General features: G+C 46.7%; 2 protein-coding genes across 2 annotated transcripts in view; both read right to left on the bottom strand.

Annotated features, from left to right (window-relative positions):
- LOC136632018 (NACHT, LRR and PYD domains-containing protein 3-like) overlaps window positions 1–22098 on the bottom strand; it is a 1080175-nt gene that overhangs the window by 865465 nt on the left and 192612 nt on the right. The window lies entirely within an intron of this gene.
- Window positions 1–22098, bottom strand: part of LOC136632017 (NACHT, LRR and PYD domains-containing protein 12-like) — a 242528-nt gene that overhangs the window by 83723 nt on the left and 136707 nt on the right. Inside the window, exon 8 of the mRNA XM_066606553.1 lies at window positions 4115–4285. Coding sequence (XP_066462650.1) covers window positions 4115–4285 — 171 coding nt within the window. The remainder of the gene's footprint in view (window positions 1–4114; window positions 4286–22098) is intronic.

The raw sequence follows: 22098 nt of genomic DNA, 5'->3' as shown, positions 1-22098 counted from the left end.
CGAAATCTGTAAGATATCTGTTATCATCTTAATTAGGTTATCTAGCATCGTTGAGAGTTTGGAAACCTGTTCCTTGTCCATGTCAGAGTCAGAAAGAGATACCGATACCTCGCCCTTTGATCAACTACTGTACCTAGGGAAAACTTTGGGAGGCGCTCTGGGAGGTGCTGAAAGAGGGGATGAAGCTGGGTCTCCAGATGAGAAAATAGAGCGATATAACACCTAAAGCTCTTATGAGGTCTACCCCAAGGAGGGACTGCAACAAATAAGGCATCATCAGATATATTCTGTCCAGGTGGGCTGCACATGCGGTCCAGCCTGTGAAAAATCGTTGTGGATAGCCAAGAATGGTCTGAAATCCACAAAAAACATGTCCACCCCGGCTTGGTGATCTGACAGGACTGAATAGGAGAGGTGCCATTAAAAGGATCTACAACTGCTTGCTACCTCAGAATACAGTCGAGACAAAATGGTTCCAATTGTCTACATGCAAATTTGGTTTTACAGCAAAGACACGCATAATCTGAATCTTCAATTGACCCCTATTTTGACTCCTCCGCACTCGTTTTGGACATGGCGGCAGACAAAATGCATGACTAATAACAGTACAGGACAAGTGGCAAGTGGCCACCAGGCATGGCTTAGTCAACAGCAGTTTTTTCTGTGGAGCTAATTAGAATGTCATATCCAATTTGTGTCTCAGCCATCCAGTTTCTATTGTGGAGAAACACAGGAGAGGGCATGTCTTCTTACATAGTTCACAACTCCTCCTGTTTATAGAGGCCTGAGGTCTGGCAGGGAAATCTCAGCCCTCACCCATAAATAAACTGTGAACCTGGAAGTGCCCGCCCAGCCAAGCGGAGGAGCTTGTCCATCCCTTCCCTGTACCTCACATCACCAGGCAGGAGGTGGGGAGCCCCCAAAGGCACATAAAAAGCAGCATGAGAACAAGTTACAGTTGTATACATAAGCCCATGTGAAAACACCCACCAGATCCTCTATGAGGTGCTGCCCTCCCTAGAGGTAAGAGCAATGACTAACGACAGGGAGAAGCACCTCAAAAGGGCTCCGCATATATAAGGGCCAGCTCCCCCCAACCCCCAGGTTCCCATCAAGGAGCAGTACAGGTGTAGCTGTTCCTCCCACCCTGGGAAGGGGGGCGGGGAATACTTACTTTTGGGAAGACCATACTCACCTATCGTATCACTCATTTATTGGGGGAACAAGTTTGCTTGTGGCCCCTGAAATGTCTGATGCCAGACCATGAACTTAATGGCTCTGGCGGTGCCTCTTCCAACACTCGCTAGCCTTTAAAGAGGGAAAAAGTGTTGGAGTATACCGAAAAAAAGAAAGGGGACCCTATGGCTGGAGAACCATGTTCAAGATATTACCTAATTGCACCACCATTTCTTTGAGATCCAAGGCCTACAATAGAAGGGATGAAACTGCTCTGCTTGCCACCCCTTCAGAGGGTAACAGAGGGAGCTCTGTCTCCTTGTATGTCCTGGGTCCAATATGACACTGAAGATCGACAACGAGGATGTCTGCCTCCTATGGACACTAAGCTAATACTGACTAGCTTAGTGTCTGCAGGAGAAATATAGCTAGTGGGATTAGCTAACACCTTTTCTGTTGTTTGGTGTTCAACTCCAAGTGGCAGTGGCTGTGTCTCCCAATGATAAAGACGAGAAATACATTTTATTTTAGGGATTTCCTTCTGTGTCGCCGCTTTCCAAGAGCCATAGAAATTTTAGTTTTCCATTGATGGAGCTCTATCGGGGCTTGTTCTTGTAGGATGAACATTTTGATTACTTGTTATTCCATTTTTTTCTAGAGATGAACAAAATCTGCATTTCCAGGATGTTTTTTATTTTTAACTGCATTCATCATGCGGTATAAATAGGCTAAATTAATCCTGCCGGCCAGTAGATTATGTCAGTACTAAATTTATATAGTGGGTTTTTGTTTTGTAACTTCTTCATGCTTTTAAAAAATAAAAATTATGTCTACATTCCAAGACCCCTAACCTTTTTCTTTTTTATTTTAGCAGTGCTGTGTAAGCGGTTTGTTTTTGCAGAAACAGTTGTACTTTTTAATGTCAATAATTGTTTAATTATGCAAGATTTTGATCACTTTCCATTATGTTTTATGTAAGGCGAGATAGTCAAAATTAGTTATTTTTGACAAGTTTTTTTGTATTTTTTTCATGGCTTGTACTGTGCAGGTAAAATAATGTTTTAACGCTTTACTCTGGGTTAATAGGAATGCATCGATATCACATGAGTTTTTTATTATTGTAAATTTTTTTACATAGTAAAAGGGGGAAAGGTGGGGTTTTGGCAATTTTATTTATTTTTTTACTATTTTTTAAAAACTTTAACTTTCTTATTTTTGTCCCACGAGGGTACTTTACTATCACTATATTTTCATTCTTCTAACACACTACAATACTTCAGTATAGCAGGACATTAGAATGCCTATAAGGCAGAGTTTCATATGCCACCATAGCTGGCAGGAATGGAGGCTATATTCAAGCCTCCGGGTGCCATGACAACTCAGTGGGACCCTATGAACACATTAGGGGGTTCTAATGGGTGAGAGTGGAAGAACCTCTCCCTTTGTCAGCATTTTACATGCTGTGGTCATACTAACTGCAGCATGTAAAGGGTTAAACAGAAGTAATCTGAAGTTTCTGTGGTCCAGGCTGTTAGGGCAAGGGCCAGATGGTCATCTAACAGCCTGGCACCCATTCCCCCTGGGATGGGTCTCCAATATCAGGCTTCTGATGCAGTGTAGTCAAAAGACTGCAGAACAAAACCCCTGAACAGCCGCCACCAAAAATGTATGGGTAGCCAATAAGGGGTTAAGCACAGACTACCAGAGTTTCCAGGGTGTTGTGTTTCCAATAGGTCTCATTTGCTGAGAATATCTCATTTGTCAGGACCATTTCCGAATATGCAGTAGAATCTTCTTTGTGATGTTTCTGGTCATGTGACCTTGTAGTGAACTTCTGATTTGATGTGTTTTTTACATATGTGGCAGGATCTATGTGTCAAACAATATGATGTGAGACGCATGAAGCCTCTGAAACACATCTTGTGTTTGTGTATCAGTTTAACCTTCTTGGATTTTACTTGATTATGAGTGCAGAATTCTTCCTCATGCCATGAAGCTGCATCATTCCTCTTTGTTCTGTGTGTGATGTCCTCTAAGGAGAGCAATAAGGAATATATTGATAACATGGGGCGTATTCAGACTCTGGTTAGTGCAGAACCAGCTGTAATTACACCATAGAAAGAACTGATAGGAGGAGACAAGAGACATTAGTATGGATGTCATATCAGAATGTAGTCTGCAGATTATCTCATAGATATAACAATATTGCGTAGAATAAAATAGGATAAAACCCATGTAAACCCACCCCACGTCTTATCCTGTACATGTATAAAACGTCCCTGCATATGTCTTATCCTGTCCATGTATAACATGTACCCCCCATGTCTCATCCTGTATATGTTTAAATTGTGGCAAATATGTACAGGATGAGACAGGTATAACTCGTATTCATATGTCTCATCCTGTTTATGTATACCTTGTGCCCCAACATGTCTCATTGTCAGGGTTCGAACCCACAACCTCTTGCATTCCAGTTGAGAGCTCTCTCCGCAAGACATTCAGACTTGGATAGTTCCATTGCTGAATCCTAGCCTTGTTCTACACTTCCCTAGTTCCTGCTTCCCGGTCCTGACTCCGCCTTTTTTCCTAATAGCACTCCTTCAGTGCATGATTATTGAGCTCTCAGCCTGTAATCAAGTCCCGCTGTTTCCAATTTCTCTATTACTACAACTTCAACTTCCTGCAAATGACCCAGCTTCTATTTGACTATGATTCCTGCCTCCTCCTCTGTACCCGTGATCACCTGCTAACTATTCGGCTTCCTCTCAACTACTCTCCAGTCCTTCTTGGCTACTACATCTGAGCTCCAATCCAGCGCCGGTAAGACCTTAGACTGATCCTGTACAAGAATAACTTGTGCCCCCAAATGTCACATCCTGCAGATGTATAACTTGTGTCCCCCCACATGTCTCATCCTGCACATGTCTTTTATACTCACTTCAAATATTCTATATTGCAGGCTGGACTGGACAGAGCATCCATCAAGTCACTGAAGCGAGGACCAGACAGATGGTTCATAGACAGGTCAAGTTTCTTTAGGGATGGGTTATTCCTTATTCCAGATGCCAACTGGGTGCAGGACGCGTCTGATAGATCATTATGACTCAAACTGTAAGATTAAGAAGATGAGGTGAGGGTGACACATCCAGAGAGCATTATTATAACATCAGTACATGGTGAATGTGGAAAGAAAATTTCCCTGACTGTTTTTTAACATCCAGAAGTGTCCTCACGAGAAGATGTCCCTGACACCTAATCCATTGTGTAGAAATACAGAGTCCCTGAATAATGTCCTCATTTTATGGCATGTCATAAATCAGTGATTATTACAGCACATTGATCCACATCAGTCATTAATCTTGATGGAGGACCTTATGTCAGCAGTCATCAGCAGCCAAGAACTCTCCTTCCTCCACTATGTATTGTAGCCCTCAGTCTGTGGCTCCTGTGTCTTCCATTCACCTCCTATATTCACATGATCACATGTGGCTCTTACGTCTGTAATAGGACAACACTGAAGTGTACCGGTCATGACACCATGCATCATGACACATGATACCAACAAGTCTGCCATTGTTGACTTATTTCCACTCACCCTTCACACATTGAAAGATAGAGCATAAGTCACACCCTGACATCGTGCTACATGCCCCAAGATTACTTGCTGCTACCAGTGACTGTTTTACTGCAAGGTAGGTAAGCCACCTACATCCTGATCATATACTGTGTATGGGCACTCACGGCACTCCAGTAATCAAAAGTTAGCTGCCTATCAGGGTCTAGAGTTTTTTTTTATTTTTTATATGGAGCAACAAGGATTATTCTTCATAAAGTAAGATTTAATTAGAAAAAAAGCAATGCTTTTAAAAAGTATATTAAAAGTTAATATACAAAGGGAAAAGGAACATGCCGTATTTACAAGATAGTTGCAAAAATAAATGAATAATAGGAAAGCTGTTCTTATTGGTTACTGTGGTGAATAAGTCTGGGCGCTAGGAGATGGGCAGATCCGGTATCTGGTACAATCTCCTGGGTTCTGACAAGGGAGTTCTGCATCCCTGGGATCTTAAGGGTTACCCCAGCCACTACTTCCACCTCCCACTCATGAAAGCAGAGGGAGGAAGGCCGATTGGATGCCAGAACCTTCAGGAAGAAAATACAGTTCAATACTTTGGTCATATCTCTCCAGAAAAGTCTCCTATAGGAAAGCAGTACTATTGTATCTTGTCTCCACCATGAATAATAAGTGTAGACATGCGTTCTGCAGGAAGAGTTCTAGAAGAGGGATTGGCGAAGCCCACAGCAGGCGATTGGCTGATGCTGGGATGCCATGTTAGCTTTGTCCCCTGGCAGCGGGGCATTGCAATGAGCCCAGCCGGTAAGGCATTTCCCAGCTGTGCGCCCTGCTGCTACCTCACTATCCTCTGCTGCTCTTTGTCCCACCTGCTGCTGTCAGTGTCCTTACTGGGCCCATGGCAGGGAAGCCAGCAGGACAGACGTACATACAGCTGAAAATAGAGCACAGCCAATCAGCAGCTGGGGGATTACCTTTCACCTCCCGCAGCACAATGACAGGTCTCCACCCATTTTTGTGGTGGAGGCAAGATACAATAGTACCTAGGGAAGCTATAACCGCCATATTCCATAACAATTTATCTATTCGCAGACACTAAATATGGTATAAGAGATTATTAGTTCAGTTGATCTTGGCTTCAGACTCTACCAGAGGCTGCACAAAGACAGATGTGCATGTATTGGACTTTGCATCGCCTCACGATTTTGGAGATATGGTTACCTGCGGTCTGCACCCCATGGATGAACCAAAGCTTAGTTATTAACCTCAGTGTTATTCTAAAACAGTTTTCAACTCCTGGGGCCATCCGGAGCAATAGAGTCTGGATAGTGTAGCAGGGCAGTGTTAGACTAGCCTGCAGATAGGTTACATTTAAGCCAGTTCCTGCCAGAAGCAAGGGGGAAGTTACAGCTTAGGTGTGCTGGAAGGGCTGAAAGCCTGGGGTCCAGTGTGGACCGGTGAAGATGCCGCATCAGGAACTGGGAGCCTGATCCGTGACGGTGACCAAGTGGGTGGTGAACCCAGGATTACACATGGATTGTGTTTGTATGCTGTTTGCTGTGAAATAAAGGCTGGCAGGAGCCAGAACTAAAGCGAAACCACGTCTCTGGAGCATTTCTACACTTGTGGTGCGCCATTTTCATGTATGAGAGGTCAGCGATCCATAGGCGAGTGACCCCAACTTGCCACATATAGTGGAGGATGCGCTGGCACAAGTGGAGTGGCGCACAACGCATCATTTAAAGAGCCAGGAGGCTGAAATCGCGGTTGCCCTAGGGGCGACGAAAGTCTGCTGGAGGCAGTTTAAAGGGCCAGGAGGTCGAGTGTACGGTTGCTGCTGGAACAGCATGTAAAGGGCCAGGAGGCCGAAAAATTGTGGTTGCTGTGGGAGCAACAGCGGACCAGACTATGAGGCAAGTTGGTGAGATTGTTGCTTTTTTTGTTCATTGTGGACTGCGCAGTCAAGGTGGGGCCTGTTGCTGGAGGCAACCAAAAAGAGCCATGCTGGGGGTGTCTACAAATGGACTTGTGTATGTACAGGTGTCCAGTGGCAAAGTGGCCAGTAAAACCCCACTGGTTTGTGTTGGAGGCTGACTGCAGGGCTTTGAGGGCACAACAGGAGGTGTCCCCGCAAAAGGACTGCGATAACAATTCATGGAGTGGTGAGACCACTAAAAAGACTGTGGGTTCTGTGCGATATGGACTTGACAGTGAACAATTTGATGACAATGTGATTAAAATGCTGCATAACAATCTTTTCCTTGCAGGAGGGTGCCAGGAAAACTGCAGTGTGTGCATTGGGTGAAAAGAAGTTCCAAAACTGTATTGTGGGTAATGTTTTGCAGGAAAATTCCACTAACCTCGAAATGCGTGTGGGGGATTGTGGGATGTTTTCTGTATATGATATGTGTAGAAATGTTCCCCAAATGAAGTCAGGGTGTGGACAGGTTGCAATGAGGAGTGCAGTCAACGCCCATATGGGAGCCAATGCAAATATACCTCTAGTGAAAGAGGGAAGAAATAATGAAGATAGTGTGTGTAAGGACTAGAAATGCAGGAATTAGTACAACTATGCCTTTAGAGAGAGAGAGAGAGAGAGAGAGAGAGAGAGAGAGAGGATAGATAGTAGTAAAGGTGCAAAGAAGAGAAAAAAAAGAAAAAGGCTGCTGCTGGTGAGACAAATGAGGTTGTCAGTGCAGATCCTGAGGTCCAGGGTGAGACGGCAAGAGAACGCTTATTTAAAATTCAGGAAGGATTTGAACCAATACAAGCTTATATAATGTTTCTGAAGGAAGCATTGCAAACTGCTAATAAAAGGTATGATGCGCAGTTGGAAAAAGAAAGGGCCAACTTGTGTCTGCTTGGAGAAGAGGCCAAGAGGCAAAGGCTGTCAGCAGAGGAGCAGACAGATATATTCCTAAAAGAAAAGTATTCTCCAGGAAGCTGAGCAGCTGAAAGCAGAGAATGCAGCTCTCTTAAAGGAGAATGAGCGTCTTGAGAGATTGGCTAAGGAGGAAGCTGATTACCGGGTGTTGCTGGAACAGAAGGATGTTCAGTGTGAACAGAGCTTAGAAGAAATGAGAAGTGAGAAAAAGAAGTATGAGGGATATCTTTCAACAGCCCATGAAGAGATACAAGACCTCAGAGATGTAGCCAGAGATGAGGCTGATCTCTGAGTATGTCTAGAGGCACAATCTGTGCAGTGTGAACAGGATTGTAAGAAACTGCAAATGAAAACCCAAGATTTGGATATGACATATTGAAAGTTAGAAAGAGCATCTACAGATGCACATAATCACACTACAGGTTTGCAGAATCAAGTTGCAGAGTTGAAAATGCAGTTAGCAAAGAAAAATGGTGAATTGGAGTTCCAGGTTGGCTTAAGGAAAAGCTGGAACTAGAGAAAGCTGCTTGCAGTCAGGCAGAGAAGCAAGCAGAGATCTTGAAAGACAGACTGAGTTACAAAGAAAACCACAAAGCACTGCATGAGAGACTGGTGTCTCCCAGCTACAGATGAGCTTGGATGAGAAAGTTGGACTACATGAAATCTAGATCCAGGTGTTGGAACGGAGTCATGCTGTAGTTGTGGGAAAAGTGTCCAAGCAGTTGGAACAATCTGAAAAGGTGAAAGAAACATTGAAAAGTGAGTACATTGAGCTGACCCAAAATGTGAAGGTGTTGTTGGAAGACAAGCGTGCATCTGAATGCAAAAGAAATACAGTAGAAATGCAACTTCAAGAGCTACAAGTAAAAGTCACTGAAGGTGACAGAAGGCAGACAGAGTTGTCTGAGCAGGTGAAGAGACTCCAGGTAGAGTTGGAAGCTCAGACTGAAGAGTCTCAAGGATTGGTGCAAGAAGAGACGCAGCAGAGGCTTAGTCTTAGTGCACACCTGAAGATAATTCAAGATGAGAGAGATGTGTTCCTCAAGCAGTTAGAGGAAGATGCAGAAACTAAGAGGAATCTGTCAGAGCAGATTGCAACACTTCAGGCGCAGGTGTCAGAGGTGGAAGAAAAACTAGATGAGAACCCTGCTTGCTGGGTCACGGTTGGAGAGCAAGATAGTGAAATCCTAGAATGAGTGGAAGAGATAAATCAGCTGTTGTGTCTCCAAACTGATGTCTATGATGAGCTTGAGAAGTTTACAGTGAGTCTTCAGCAGTAAGTAGAAGATATTAGTGTGGAGCTTGGTCACCAACGTCAGATGGTGTCCAACTGGGAGAAGAAACAAAAGATGTGTGAACAGTGGTTTACTGAGGGGAAATCAGTGTTCCCTAAAGTTGCAAAAGAAGGGCTTAACAAAGAGGTGCACAATGAAATGCAAGACTGGATTAGCGCCAAGATAGATGCTGAAAAGAGAACCCTGATACGGAAAAAGCTAAAAAGGTGTTCCAACAACCGGTAGAAAGGATGGAGACCCTGTTGGAGAACATTAAGAAAGAGACTGAAGTGCTAACCTTGACGCGCACCCTGAAGGTGGTGTCAGAAGAAAAAGCTGTATTTCAAAAGTCTGCTAAGAATTGAAGATGAAACCCTGGGAATCAGAGGGTCATATTGCTGAAAAAAGGTTCAGAGACTAGAGAGGTCTAGGACCCAGTCTAGACAAGTGAAAAGAAAGAAGATCCTGTTAAATTCTAAAAAGGAGATAAAAATTGTGAAAGTCATTGAGAAAGTGAGAGCTGAGCTACAGATGGAGGGTGAGCAATCCTCTGAAGTTCAAGTGACCAAAGAGAAGGCAAAAGGTGAAACTGCTGAAGCAGAGAAGGTGACTAAGGTGGCAGAGACTGGGAAAAAACCCTTTGAAATTACTCCAGTCCTGGATAAGGAAGCTGTGCAAATGAATGGAAGTATGTCTGTGATAGAGGACACACAGATGGAAATAAGTGCACATGCCGCTACTGAAGTGCAGACTGAAGAAATGGCACCTGCAACAGTTGAACAGATGAGTGTTGTACAATGTGAAGTATTCAATAAGGAAGCTGAGAAGGCTGCTGTTTCAGTCGAGATGCAGGATAAGGGAAAAGACAGTGCTACTGTAGGTGAGGACAAGAGTGAAGTTCCTACTGCAAATGATGTACACACAGAAGAAAATGTGAAGGTAGTTCAGGCTCAAGCAAATGGAAAGGTTCTTAGTGTTAGAGAACATAAAGCAGTTGAGCTTGAGAAAGTGCCAGTTAAGGCGAGAGACACCTGAGCCTGGAGATTTGACCCTGGTGGGCCAAAGGAAAGTGTAATATGGCCTACGGCCTATATCAAAGGGGGGGATATGTAGCAGGGTAGTGTCAGACTAGCCTGCAGAGGGTGCTAGATAGGCATTCTGAAACCTGCAAAAAGAAGTAAAGGGTTAATACCTGATGAGTGTAGTAGGAATTGGTTGCATTTAAGCCAGTTCCTGCCAGAAGCAAGGGGGAAGTTACAGCTCAGGTAAGCTGGAAGGGCTGAAAGCCTGGGGTCCAGTGTGGACCAGTGGAAGTGGTGGAGATGCCGCATCAGGAACTGGGAGCCTGATCCGTGCGGACAAGTTTTGGGTCAGTCACACGTCTGATGGAGGAAGACGCCCTCTAAACACCCCGTGCAGGGTAGTGACGGTGACCCAGTGGGTGGTGAACCCAGGATTACACATGGACTGTGTTTGTAGGCTGTTTGCTGTGAAATAAAGGCTGGCAGGAGACAAAACTAAAGTGAATCCACGTCTCTGGAGCATTTCTACACATGTGGTGTGCCATTTTCATGTATGAGAGGTCAGTGATCCGCAGGCGAGTGACCCAACTTGCCACAGTAGGGACAGGAAAAGAACACAAATGCTAATGGCACAACCTGGTCAATAAAGAAGGATAAGTGGATCATAGCTGCATATTCATGACTTTTCCAAGAAACCAATGAATATTAATGAATCCGGCCTGATCAGGATTTATGAATGCAATATCATACTTCTATAAAAGGCAGAAAGTGTGAATACAGGAATATCATACTCCATAACAACTCCCCTTCTTACAGATGGAATGTGAGATCGATCCACAGATCATGTGACAAGCCCAACTTTATGGTTGATCCTTTGTGGAATGGCCCGTAAGCATTACAGTGCTCACCACCATTCTTATGCTGAAATGGAAAGTCACACCACTGTAATGCCAGGCTCCACCAGAGTGGTTTGTCATTATAACTAGCCGCCTGATGCTGAAGATAAAAAGGGTTGGTTATTGCAATAAAATCATGTCCACATCAATTCGGTGGTAAGGCTCACTACTAACTGGCAAAGGAACCAATAGTGTTTTGGAGACATGTTCCAACTTCTGCACCTTTTCAAATGTGACTCGAGAACAGCAGTAGTTTTCTGTGTCAGCTCCAGTTTTATCCCAGCAAAAGTGTTGAGCAACCCTAAGTGCCCAGCTGTGAAATATCTTTGGCAAACTTCTTCATTGTGCCCCACCAGGTTAAGGGGCCAATCAGCTGTCTCGACCTATCAGTCTCAAACAAGGTGTTGCAACAATGTGTCTTGGGGTTTCCAGACTGGCATCAGTACACACAGCGGTCTGGAACTCCTGGCTCGGTGTGATCGAAAGGGAAGCTACAGCAGCAACCTCACTGGGAGCCTCTGCAACTTTCTCTGGACTGTCAGCTGGCAGTGCGATGGAGGTGGGTGCTCACAACTTAGAAAGGCACGTGAGATATGAATACTGGGACAGCTGGTCACAGCTGGGGGGTGGGCTGACCCGGGCTGTCTAGGTCCTGGGGTCACTCTCTGTACATAACATGGTATCATCATCACTAGACAGCCCTAGAGCATTATGGGTCACACAACTGCTACCAGTCATCTCAGCAGTATCCCCTAATGTTTTGTCATTTTTCAGCTTCCTCGTGGTGACATATTGCTTCATCATCAGACAGAATTACATTACTGTAGAGTTCAGTGAGCACAAGAGTGGAGCACGTTATATCATACTAACACCCCCTAGAGCATTACTCGTCTCCATGGGGTCACAGGTCACATTGTCATCACATAATTTTACATTACTGCAGGGACCAATGGGCTCATGAGGAACATATCACCTTGTGGTGATCATCAGTACTACACATTTCATCAGGCATTGGAGGATCCTCAGCAACATTACTTAATTACTGATTTCTTCTATGTCCCAGGTTACTTCAGCAAACTTTACAGTACTGCAGAGATCAGTGCGCTCAAAGGGGAAACACTACCTGCTCAGCATTATCCCTGCATACCGCACTGGGTCTTGGGGGTCATCTACCACATATTAAGACAATAATAACCCCAGATTAATCAACAATACCACATTCATGGGAATATTCTCATACTCCTACTTCCTTCATCCCCCTCCCCATACTTCAGACAAGGTACACATAGACCATCAGCAAAATAGGGTTTGTTCCCCCAATTACTGTGACAGTCATGGTTTTCCCTGGGATTATATCCTGGCTGGACACAAGTTCAGGACAGATGATGGTCAGCTCATTTCCTGTGTCTCTCAGTTCCAAAGTGATGGTGTTACCCACAGTAATCTACTGTAGACTGTGGGTGGAATTAGGCAGAAAATCAGTGACAAACATGAGGGCAGGAAGCAGGTGGATTGATTAATCGCTTCCCGCTCCAGGACGTACATCGCGGGAGTCAGCTGTTTAGTACAGCTGACACCCGCGGGCAATAGCCGCGATCAGCCATTCGGTTGATTGCGGCTATTAACCCTTTAAATGCCGCTGTCAATTCTGACAGCGGCATTTAAAGCCCCCGGTCCCGTAGCCCCCCCCCCCCCCCCTACGGTGTGATCGGGGGAGCCATGCAGGTGTCATTGCTGCCGGGGGCTTTCAGAAAGGCCCCTGGGCTGCCTTCAGAGACTGCCTATCAAGCCATCCCCGTGGGGTGGCTTGATAGGCTGCCTGTCAGAATGCAGTAGGACGTAATGCTATAGCATTACGTCATACTGCAGGAGCGATCAAAGTATCGCATATTGTAGTCCCCCAGGAGGACTTTAAAGTAAAGGGAAAAAAAGAGCAATAAGGTTTTTTTTAATTGTTAAAAATAAAAGGAATACAAGTGTAAATCACCCCTTTTTGCCATATCTATAATTATAATTATAATTAAAAAGTCTAAATAATAAAATGTACATATTTTGTATCGCGGCGTCCGTAAAAGTCCGCTCTATCAAAATTGCGCATTATTTACCCCGCACGGTGAACGTCGTCCGAAAAAGAACGCCAGAAATGCACATTTTCAGTCACCCTGTGTCCCAAAAAAAACACAATAAAAAGCGATCAAACAGTCGTACGTATTCCAAATTACCGTATATACCGGCGTATAAGACGACTTTTGAACCCCCGAAAAATCTGCTCTGCAGTCGGGGGTCGTCTTATGCGCCGGTAATACAAAAAAAAAAAAAAAGTGTAAAAAAAAAAAATTTATTACTCACCTCCCACGGCGTTCTGTCGCGCTCCGGCAGGATGTCGCTCGCTCCGGCAGGCTGTCGCTCGCTCCTCGTCCCCGGCGCAGCATAGCTTTCTGAATGCGGGGCTTGAAATCCCCGCTTCCAGAAAGCTAATACACACGCCGGCAGCCATGACAGCATTGAATGGCTGTGATTGGCTAAAGCACACGTGGCTTCAGCCAATCACACTATTCAATGACATCATTGAATGGCTGTGATTGGCTGAAGGCGCACGTGTTAGCAATCACACCCATTCAATGATGTCATTGAATAGTGTGATTGGCTGAAGCCACGTGTGCTTTAGCCAATCACAGCCATTCAATGAGGTCATGGCTGCCGGCGTGTGTATTAGCTTTCTGGAAGCGGGGATTTCAAGCCCCGCATTCAGAAAGCTATGCTGCGGCGGGGACGAGGAGCGAGCGACAGCCTGCCGGAGCGAGCGACAGCCTGCCGGAGCGAGCGACAGCCTGCCGGAGCGCGACAGAACGCCGTGGGAGGTGAGTAATGAATTTATTTTTTTTTCTCCACTGTATACCGGCGTATAAGGTGACAGTTGGGGGGTCGTCTTATACGCCCCGTCGCCTTATACGCCGGTATATACGGTAGTACTAACGGAAACTGCAGGACATCCCACAATAAATGAGCCATTACTAACTACGTTGAAGGAAAAGTAAAGTTATTACGCGCACAAGATGACCGCAGAAAATAATTGAAAAAAATTAAATGTCTTTGAAAAAAAAAAAAAAGTAGTATAGTAAAAAAAAAACAAAAAAAACTATAAAAGTTTGGTATCGTAGCAATCGTACTGACCCATAGAATAAAGTTATTTCATCTTTGTTGCAGTTTGTGCGCCGTCGAAACAAGACGCACTGAAAGATGGTGGAATGTAGTTTTGTTTTTTTTTTCATTTTACTCCACTTAGAATTTTGTAAAAGTTTTTCAGTACATTATATGGTAGATTAAATAGCACCATTGAAAAATATAACTCGTCCCGCAAAAAACAAGCCTTCATTCAGTGACGTCGATGGATAAATAATGATTCTTTTTAAGTGGGGGAGGAAAAAACGAAAATGGAAAAAAAAAGGGGGCGCGTCATGAAGGGGTTAAGAAGGTATTATCTGGTGCTGGTGTCTCACCTGGCTGCACGCAAACACCTGCAATAACCAAATGCAGGCTTGGTGGGAGAAGGAGGGGCAGGTCCCCATGATGGTCGGTGGGCAGGGGGAAATGTGTTTTTGCTTACCCCCTTGAAGCTGAAACTCCATGTGGAACATACTGGAACATAGTTGCCTACATATACATCTGCAATCTGTGCAGTCTTGTCTAAAACAAACAGTTGCACTTCCTACAGGAAACATGTAGAAACTAGTCTTTCACCATCAAGTCTTCTTGGTCCTCAAACATAGTAATGGATAATCTACTGATCAATTGCTGGGAGATGGATCTCAGGCCATCTAATAGATCAGAGTAGCTGTCCTTCAGTCCACATTGTGATATCTGGAATCTTTTAGGATCAGGTTATACTTGTGGATCAGGGCTTGTTTGATGACCTCATATTCTTCATTCTGGTCTTTTGGGAAAGCTGCAAACACCTCTAGGATTTTCCCTCTTATCACTGGGTATCTGGTACTGATGACAACTCTTTTCAAATCCCCTTAGGAGAGTGTCCAGGTTCCCATCTTTCTTCATAACAGGGAAGTGTTCCACATAGGGTTTAAAGGGTGTGTCATCACTGGACTTGTGGTCCTATGGGGTGGAATGCTGTATTTGCAGTTGTGCTAACTCCAGTTGCGTCTTTCACTCTCCCTGGCACTCAGCAGATTTTTGGCCTGCGTGGGCCCGTCTCTCTGCAGACTCTTATTCCAACTAGCCTGGCACTCTGCAGATTCCTTCTCTGCGTGGCCTGCTTGGAGGAAATGCTACAGCCATATATCAGTGACAATCACCAAATTGTTTATTACTAGAGATGAGCGAACGTACTCGTCCGAGCTCGATGCTCGGGCGAATATTAGGGTGTTCGGGATGCTCGTTACTCGTAACGAGCACCACGCGATGTTCGGGTTACTTTCACTTTCATCTCTGAGACGTTAGCGCGCTTTTCTGGCCAATTGAAAGACAGGGAAGGCATTACAACTTCCTCCTTTGTTGTTCCAGCCCTATACCACCCCCCTGCTGTGAGTGGCTAGGGAGATCAGATGTCACCCGAGTATAAAAATCGGCCCCTCCCGCGGCTCGCCTCAGATGCCTTGTGAGTTAGCTGAGGGAAAGTCCAGTTGTGTTGGAGTTGCTGTAGGGGGAGTCTTTGTAGTGAGTGTAGGCTTCAAGAACCCCAACGGTCCTTCTTAGGGCCACATCTATCCATGTTGAGGCTGCTGTTAGCAGTGTATATATATATATTTTTTTTTTTCAAAATCGTCTGTGCAGAGCATTGCGCCCTGCATTAGGGACAGAAGTGGTGGTTAGGCAGGGAGAGTGTTAGGAGTGAGTGTAGGCTTCAAGAACCCCAACAGTCCTTTCTAGGGCCACATTTAACCGTGTGCAGTACTGTGCGGGCTGCTGTTAGCAGTGTTGCATTTTTTTTTTTTCAAAATCGGCTGTGCAGAGCATTGCACCCTGCATTAATACTACAGGGACAGAATTGTGTAGGCAGGGCCAGAAGACATATATTATTGATTGAATATACGCAGTGGGCCTTCCCTTTAAAAAAAAGGGGAAAAATTATATTTGGCCTGCCTCTGACAGTCCTCAGGGCTCTGGGTACGTGTGTGCTGCGTGGAGAACGTAAAAAAATCAGACGCAACCAGCTATGTTTTACAGGAGGCTTGCGCCAATTTCTTTCCTGCCTGTGAAATTCCTTGCTCTGCTGTAGTAAATAACTCTGCAACACTTCAGTTCTGTGACACATTTGCAGGGGCACAACACAGTTATTAAACTTATTATTCATTGAATAGATGCAGTGGGCCTTTCCTTTTAAAAAAAAGGGAAAAAATTATATTTGGCCTGCCTCTGACAGTCCTCAGGGCTCTGGGTACGTGTGTGCTGCGTGGAGAACGTAAAAAAATCAGACGCAACCAGCTACGTTTTACAGCAGGCTTGCACCACTTTCTTTCCTGCCTGTGAAATTCCTTGCTCTGCTGTAATTAATAACTCTGCAACACTGCAGTTCTGTGACACATTTGCAGGGGCACAACACAGTTATTAAACTTATTATTCATTGAATAGATGCAGTGGGCCTTTCCTTTTAAAAAAAAGGGAAAAAATTATATTTGGCCTGCCTCTGACAGTCCTCAGGGCTCTGGGTACGTGTGTGCTGCGTGGAGAACGTTAAAAAATCAGACGCAACCAGCTACGTTTTACAGCAGGCTTGCGCCAATTTATTTCCTGCCTGGAAAATCACAGCTCTGCTGTAGTTAATACCTCTCCAACACTGCAGTTCTGTGACACATTTGCAGGGCCACAACACAGTTATTATTCATTGAATAGACGCAGTGGGCCTTTCCTTTTAAAAAAAAGGGAAAAAATTATATTTGGCCTGCAGGCTTGCGCCAATTTATTTCCTGCCTGGGAAATCAAATCACTGGTAATACAGCATGCTGAGGGGTAGGGGTAGGCCTAGAGGACGTGGACGCGGCCGAGGACGCGGAGGGCCAAGTGAGGGTGTGGACACAGGCCGAACTCCTGATCCAGGTGTATCGCAGCCGACTGCTGTGCGATTAGGAGAGAGGCACGTTTCTGGCGTCCCGACATTCATCGCACAATTCATGGGTCCACGCGGGAGACCTTTATTAGAAAATGAGCAGTGTGAGCAGGTCCTGTCGTGGATGGCAGAAAGTGCTTCGAGCAACCTATCGTCCACCCACAGTTCTGCGCCGTCCACTGCTGCAAATCCGAATCCTCTGTCTGCTGCTCCTCCTTCCTCCCAGCCTCCTCACTCCACTACAATGACACATGTTCAGGAGCGGGAAGACTCCCAGGAACTGTTCTTGGGCCCCTGCTCAGATTGGGCAGCAGTGGTTCCTCTCCCACCAGAGGAGTTTATCGTCACTGATGCCCAACCATTGCAAAGTTCCCGGGGTCCGGGGGATGAGGCTGGGGACTTCCGGCAACTGTCTCAAGACCTTTCAGTGGGTGAGGAGGACGATGACGATGAGACACAGTTGTCTTGCAGTCAGGTAGTAGTGAGGGCAGTAAGTCCGAGGGAGGAGCGCACAGAGGATTCGGAGGAAGAGCAGCAGGACGATGAGGTGACTGACCCCACCTGGTTTGCAATGCCTACTCAGGACAGGTCTTCAGAGGGGGAGGCAAGGGCAGCAGCAGGGCAGGTTGCAAGAGGCAGTGCGGTGGCCAGGGGTAGAGGCAGGGCCAGACCGAATAATCCACCAACTGTTTCCCAAAGCGCCCCCTCGCGCCATGCCACCCTGCAGAGGCCAAGGTGCTCTAAGGTCTGGCAGTTTTTCACAGAGACGCCTGACGACCGACGAACAGTGGTGTGCAACCTTTGTCGCGCCAAGATCAGCCGGGGAGCCACCACCAACAGCCTCACCACCACCAGCATGCGCAGACATATGATGGCCAAGCACCCCACAAGGTGGGACGAAGGCCGTTCACCGCCTCCGGTTTGCACCGCTGCCTCTCCCCCTGTGCCCCAACCTGCCACTGAGATCCAACCCCCCTCTCAGGACACAGGCACTACCGTCTCCTGGCCTGCACCCACACCCTCACCTCCGCTGTCCTCGGCCCCATCCACCAATGTCTGTCAGTGCACCGTCCAGCCGTCGCTAGCGCAAGTGTTGGAGCGCAAGCGCAAGTACGCCGCCACGCACCCGCACGCTCAAGCGTTAACCGTCCACATAGCCAAATTTATCAGCCTTGAGATGCTGCCGTATAGGGTTGTGGAAACGGAGTCCTTCAAAAGTATGATGGCGGCGGCGGCCCCGCGTTACTCAGTTCCCAGTCGCCACTACTTTTCCCGATGTGCCGTCCCAGCCCTGCACGACCACGTCTCCCGCAACATTGTACGCGCCCTCACCAACGCGGTTACTGCCAAGGTCCACTTAACAACGGACACGTGGACAAGCACAGGCGGGCAGGGCCACTACATCTCCCTGACGGCACATTGGGTGAATTTAGTGGAGGCTGGGACAGAGTCAGAGCCTGGGACCGCTCACGTCCTACCCACCCCCAGAATTGCGGGCCCCAGCTCGGTGGTGGTATCTGCGGCGGTGTATGCTTCCTCCACTAAAGCACCCTCCTCCTCCTCCTCCGCAACCTCTGTCTCGCAATCAAGATGTGTCAGCAGCAGCACGTCGCCAGCAGTCGGTGTCGCGCGGCGTGGCAGCACAGCGGTGGGCAAGCGGCGGCAGGCCGTGCTGAAACTACTCAGCTTAGGAGATAAGAGGCACACGGCCCACGAACTGCTGCAGGGTCTGACAGAGCAGACCGACCGCTGGCTTGCGCCGCTGAGCCTCCAACCGGGCATGGTCGTGTGTGACAACGGCCGTAACCTGGTGGCGGCTCTGCAGCTCGGCAGCCTCACGCACGTGCCATGCCTGGCCCACGTCTTTAATTTGGTGGTTCAGCGCTTTCTGAAAAGCTACCCACGCTTGTCAGACCTGCTCGTAAAGGTGCGCCGGCTCTGCGCACATTTCCGCAAGTCCCACACGGACACTGCCACCCTGCGGACCCTGCAACATCCGTTTAATCTGCCAGTGCACCGACTGCTGTGCGACGTGCCCACACGGTGGAACTCTACGCTCCACATGTTGGCCAGGCTCTATGAGCAGCGCAGAGCTATAGTGGAATACCAACTCCAACATGGGCGGCGCAGTGGGAGTCAGCCTCCTCAATTCTTTTCAGAAGAGTGGGCCTGGTTGGCAGACATCTGCCAGGTCCTTGGAAACTTTGAGCAGTCTACCCAGGTGGTGAGCGGCGATGCTGCAATCATTAGCGTCACCATTCCTCTGCTATGCATCTTGAGAAGTTCCCTGCAAAGCATAAAGGCAGATGCTTTGCGCTCGGAAACGAAGGCGGGGGAAGACAGTATGTCGCTGGATAGTCAGAGCACCCTCCTGTCTATATCTCAGCGCGTTCAGGAGGAGGAGGAGCATGAGGAGGATGAGGAGAAGGGGGAAGAGACAGCTTGGCCCACTGCTGACGGTACCCCTGCTGCTTGCCTGTCATCCTTTCAGCGTGTATGGCCTGAGGAGGAGGAGGAGGAGGATCCTGAAAGTGATCTTCCTAGTGAAGACAGCCATGTGTTGCGTACTGGTACCCTGGCACACATGGCTGACTTCATGTTAGGATGCCTTTCTCGTGACCCTCGCGTTACACGCATTCTGGCCACTACGGATTACTGGGTGTACACACTGCTCGACCCACGGTATAAGGAGAACCTTTCCACTCTCATTCCCGAAGAGGAAAGGGGTTCGAGAGTGTTGCTATGCCACAGGACCCTGGCGGACAAGCTGATGGTAAAATTCCCATCCGACAGCGCTAGTGGCAGAAGGCGCAGTTCCGAGGGCCAGGTAGCAGGGGAGGTGCGGAGATCGAGCAGCATGTACAGCACAGGCAGTGCAACAGTCTTTAAGGGCCTGGACAGCTTTATGGCTCCCCACCAAGACTGTGTCACCGCTCCCCAGTCAAGGCTGAGTCGGCGGGAGCACTGTAAAAGGATGGTGAGGGAGTACGTAGCCGATCGCACGACCGTCCTCCGTGACGCCTCTGCCACCTACAACTACTGAGTGTCGAAGCTGGACACGTGGCCTGAACTAGCACTGTATGCCCTGGAGGTGCTTGCTTGTCCTGCGGCTAGCGTCTTGTCGGAGAGGGTGTTTAGTGCGGCTGGGGGAATCATCACAGATAAGCGTTTCCGCCTGTCAACCGACAGTGCTATCTCATCACTTAGTTCCCTTAATATCCTTGGGTGTATTCCATCTGGGCCTGGCGATTTATGAATTTTAATCTTCTTTAATCGGTTCCGCACTTCCTCTTGCGTTAGGTATGACATATTTTGTGAGGGGTTCATTTTATTCCTCTGCATCTCGTGTGGCATTTCTTTTTCGTTTGTGAATATGCTTGAAAAGAAACTGTTTAATAGATTTGCCTTCCCTCCATCATCTTCAATGATTTCTCCTGCATTATTTGTTAAAGGGCCAGTGCTCTCCCTGCAAATCCTTTTGCTGTTAATTAGAGATGAGCGAACCTACTCGTTTCGAGTAATTACTCGATCGAGCACCGCGATTTTCGAGTACTTCCGTACTCGGGTGAAAAGATTCGGGGGGCGCCGGGGGGAGGCGTGGTGGAGCGGAGGGTAGCAGCGGGGAACAAGGGGGAGCCCTCTCACTCTCCCTCCCACTCCCCGCTGCAACCCCCCACTCACCCACGGCGCCCCCCGAATCTTTTCGCCCGAGTACGGAAGTACTCGAAAATTGCAGCGCTCGGGTGAAAAAGAGGTGTGGCCGAGTAGGTTCGCTCATCTCTACTGTTAATATAGTTGAAAAATAGTTTCGGGTTGTTTTTGCTCTCTTTGGCGATCAGTCTTTCTGCCTCCTCCTTGGCAATTTTGATCCTATCTTTGCATATTTTGTTTTTTTTCCCTGTACGATTTTAGCGCTTCTTCCCTGCCTTCTTGCTTTAGTAGTTTGAACGCTTTCTTTTTTTCGTTTATTGTCCCTCTTACCGTCTTGTCGAGCCACATTGATTTCCTTTTAGTTGAGATTCTTTTATTTTTAAAGGGAATGAACTGCTCACATGAGTTGATTAGGATCTTTTTAAACCTTTTCCATTTCTCCTCTGTACTGATATTTTAGAGGATGTTGTCCCAATTAATGTTACCGATAGTAGCTCTGAGCTGATCAAATTTTGCTTTACTAAAGTTTAGTTTGTTTGTTGCTCCCTGATAAGGCTTCCTATTGAGTAACAGCTGGAAGTTGATTATATTGTGGTCACTGTTCCCCAAGTACTACTAAACCTGTTCCCCCTTTATTCAGTCCAGTTTGTTAGTTAGTACTAGGTCCAGAATGGCCCTCCCTCTTGTTGGTTCCTGCACTAGTTGGTTCAGGTAATTATCGTTAATTACTCTCAAGAACTTATCACCCCTATGAGATTTGCAGGTTTCGTTCTCCTATGTTACATCTGGATAATTAAAGTCCCCCATGATAATTACTTCATTGCGGTTTGACACCTCTTCTATCTGCCTTAATAGTAAGTTTTCAGTGTCTTCTGTTGCTTTTGGTGGTCTATAGAAAACCCCTATCAAGATTTAGTTATTTTTTTCTCCCTGTATTTCTATCCACAGAGATTCCACCTGTTCGTCTCCTATTCCTATATCCTCCTGCAGCCTCGGCTTTAAGTACGATTTAACGTACAGACATACCCCTCCTCCTTTCTGGTTCATTCGGTCTCTTCTGAAGAGATTGTACACCTTTAAATTCGCCGCCCAGTCGCATTTGTCATCAAGCCATGTTTCCGTTATTCCGACTATATCATAGTTTTCATCAGTCATTCTCGCTTCAAGCTCACCCACTTTACCGATCAGACATCGTGCATTCTTGGTCATACAATTTATATAGTTTTTTTTGTTTTTTAAATTAGTTTTGTTGCTATTCGTACTAATGGCTGATCTAACAGTTCTAACTGTACTATCCCCATCCCCTGCTCGACCCCCATTCCCCTTGCTTAGACCCGGGTCGCTAGCTACACTGGCTACCCCACTATTTCTCATTTTTCCCTCCCCCCAGTCCCTAGTTTAAACACTCCTCCAGCCTTCTAGCCATCTTCTCACCCAGCACAGCTGCACCCTCCCCATTAAGATGCAGCCCGTCTCTACGGTAGAGCCTGTAACCGACAACAAAGTCAGCCCAGTTCTCCAGGAACCCAAATCCCTCCTCCTTACACCAACTTCGAAGCC

The sequence above is a fragment of the Eleutherodactylus coqui genome, chromosome 6, assembly GCF_035609145.1.
Source record: "Eleutherodactylus coqui strain aEleCoq1 chromosome 6, aEleCoq1.hap1, whole genome shotgun sequence".
NCBI lineage: Eukaryota > Metazoa > Chordata > Amphibia > Anura > Eleutherodactylidae > Eleutherodactylus > Eleutherodactylus coqui.
Note: the sequence above shows the minus strand (reverse complement) of the source record. Positions and strands in the feature narration are given on the sequence as shown.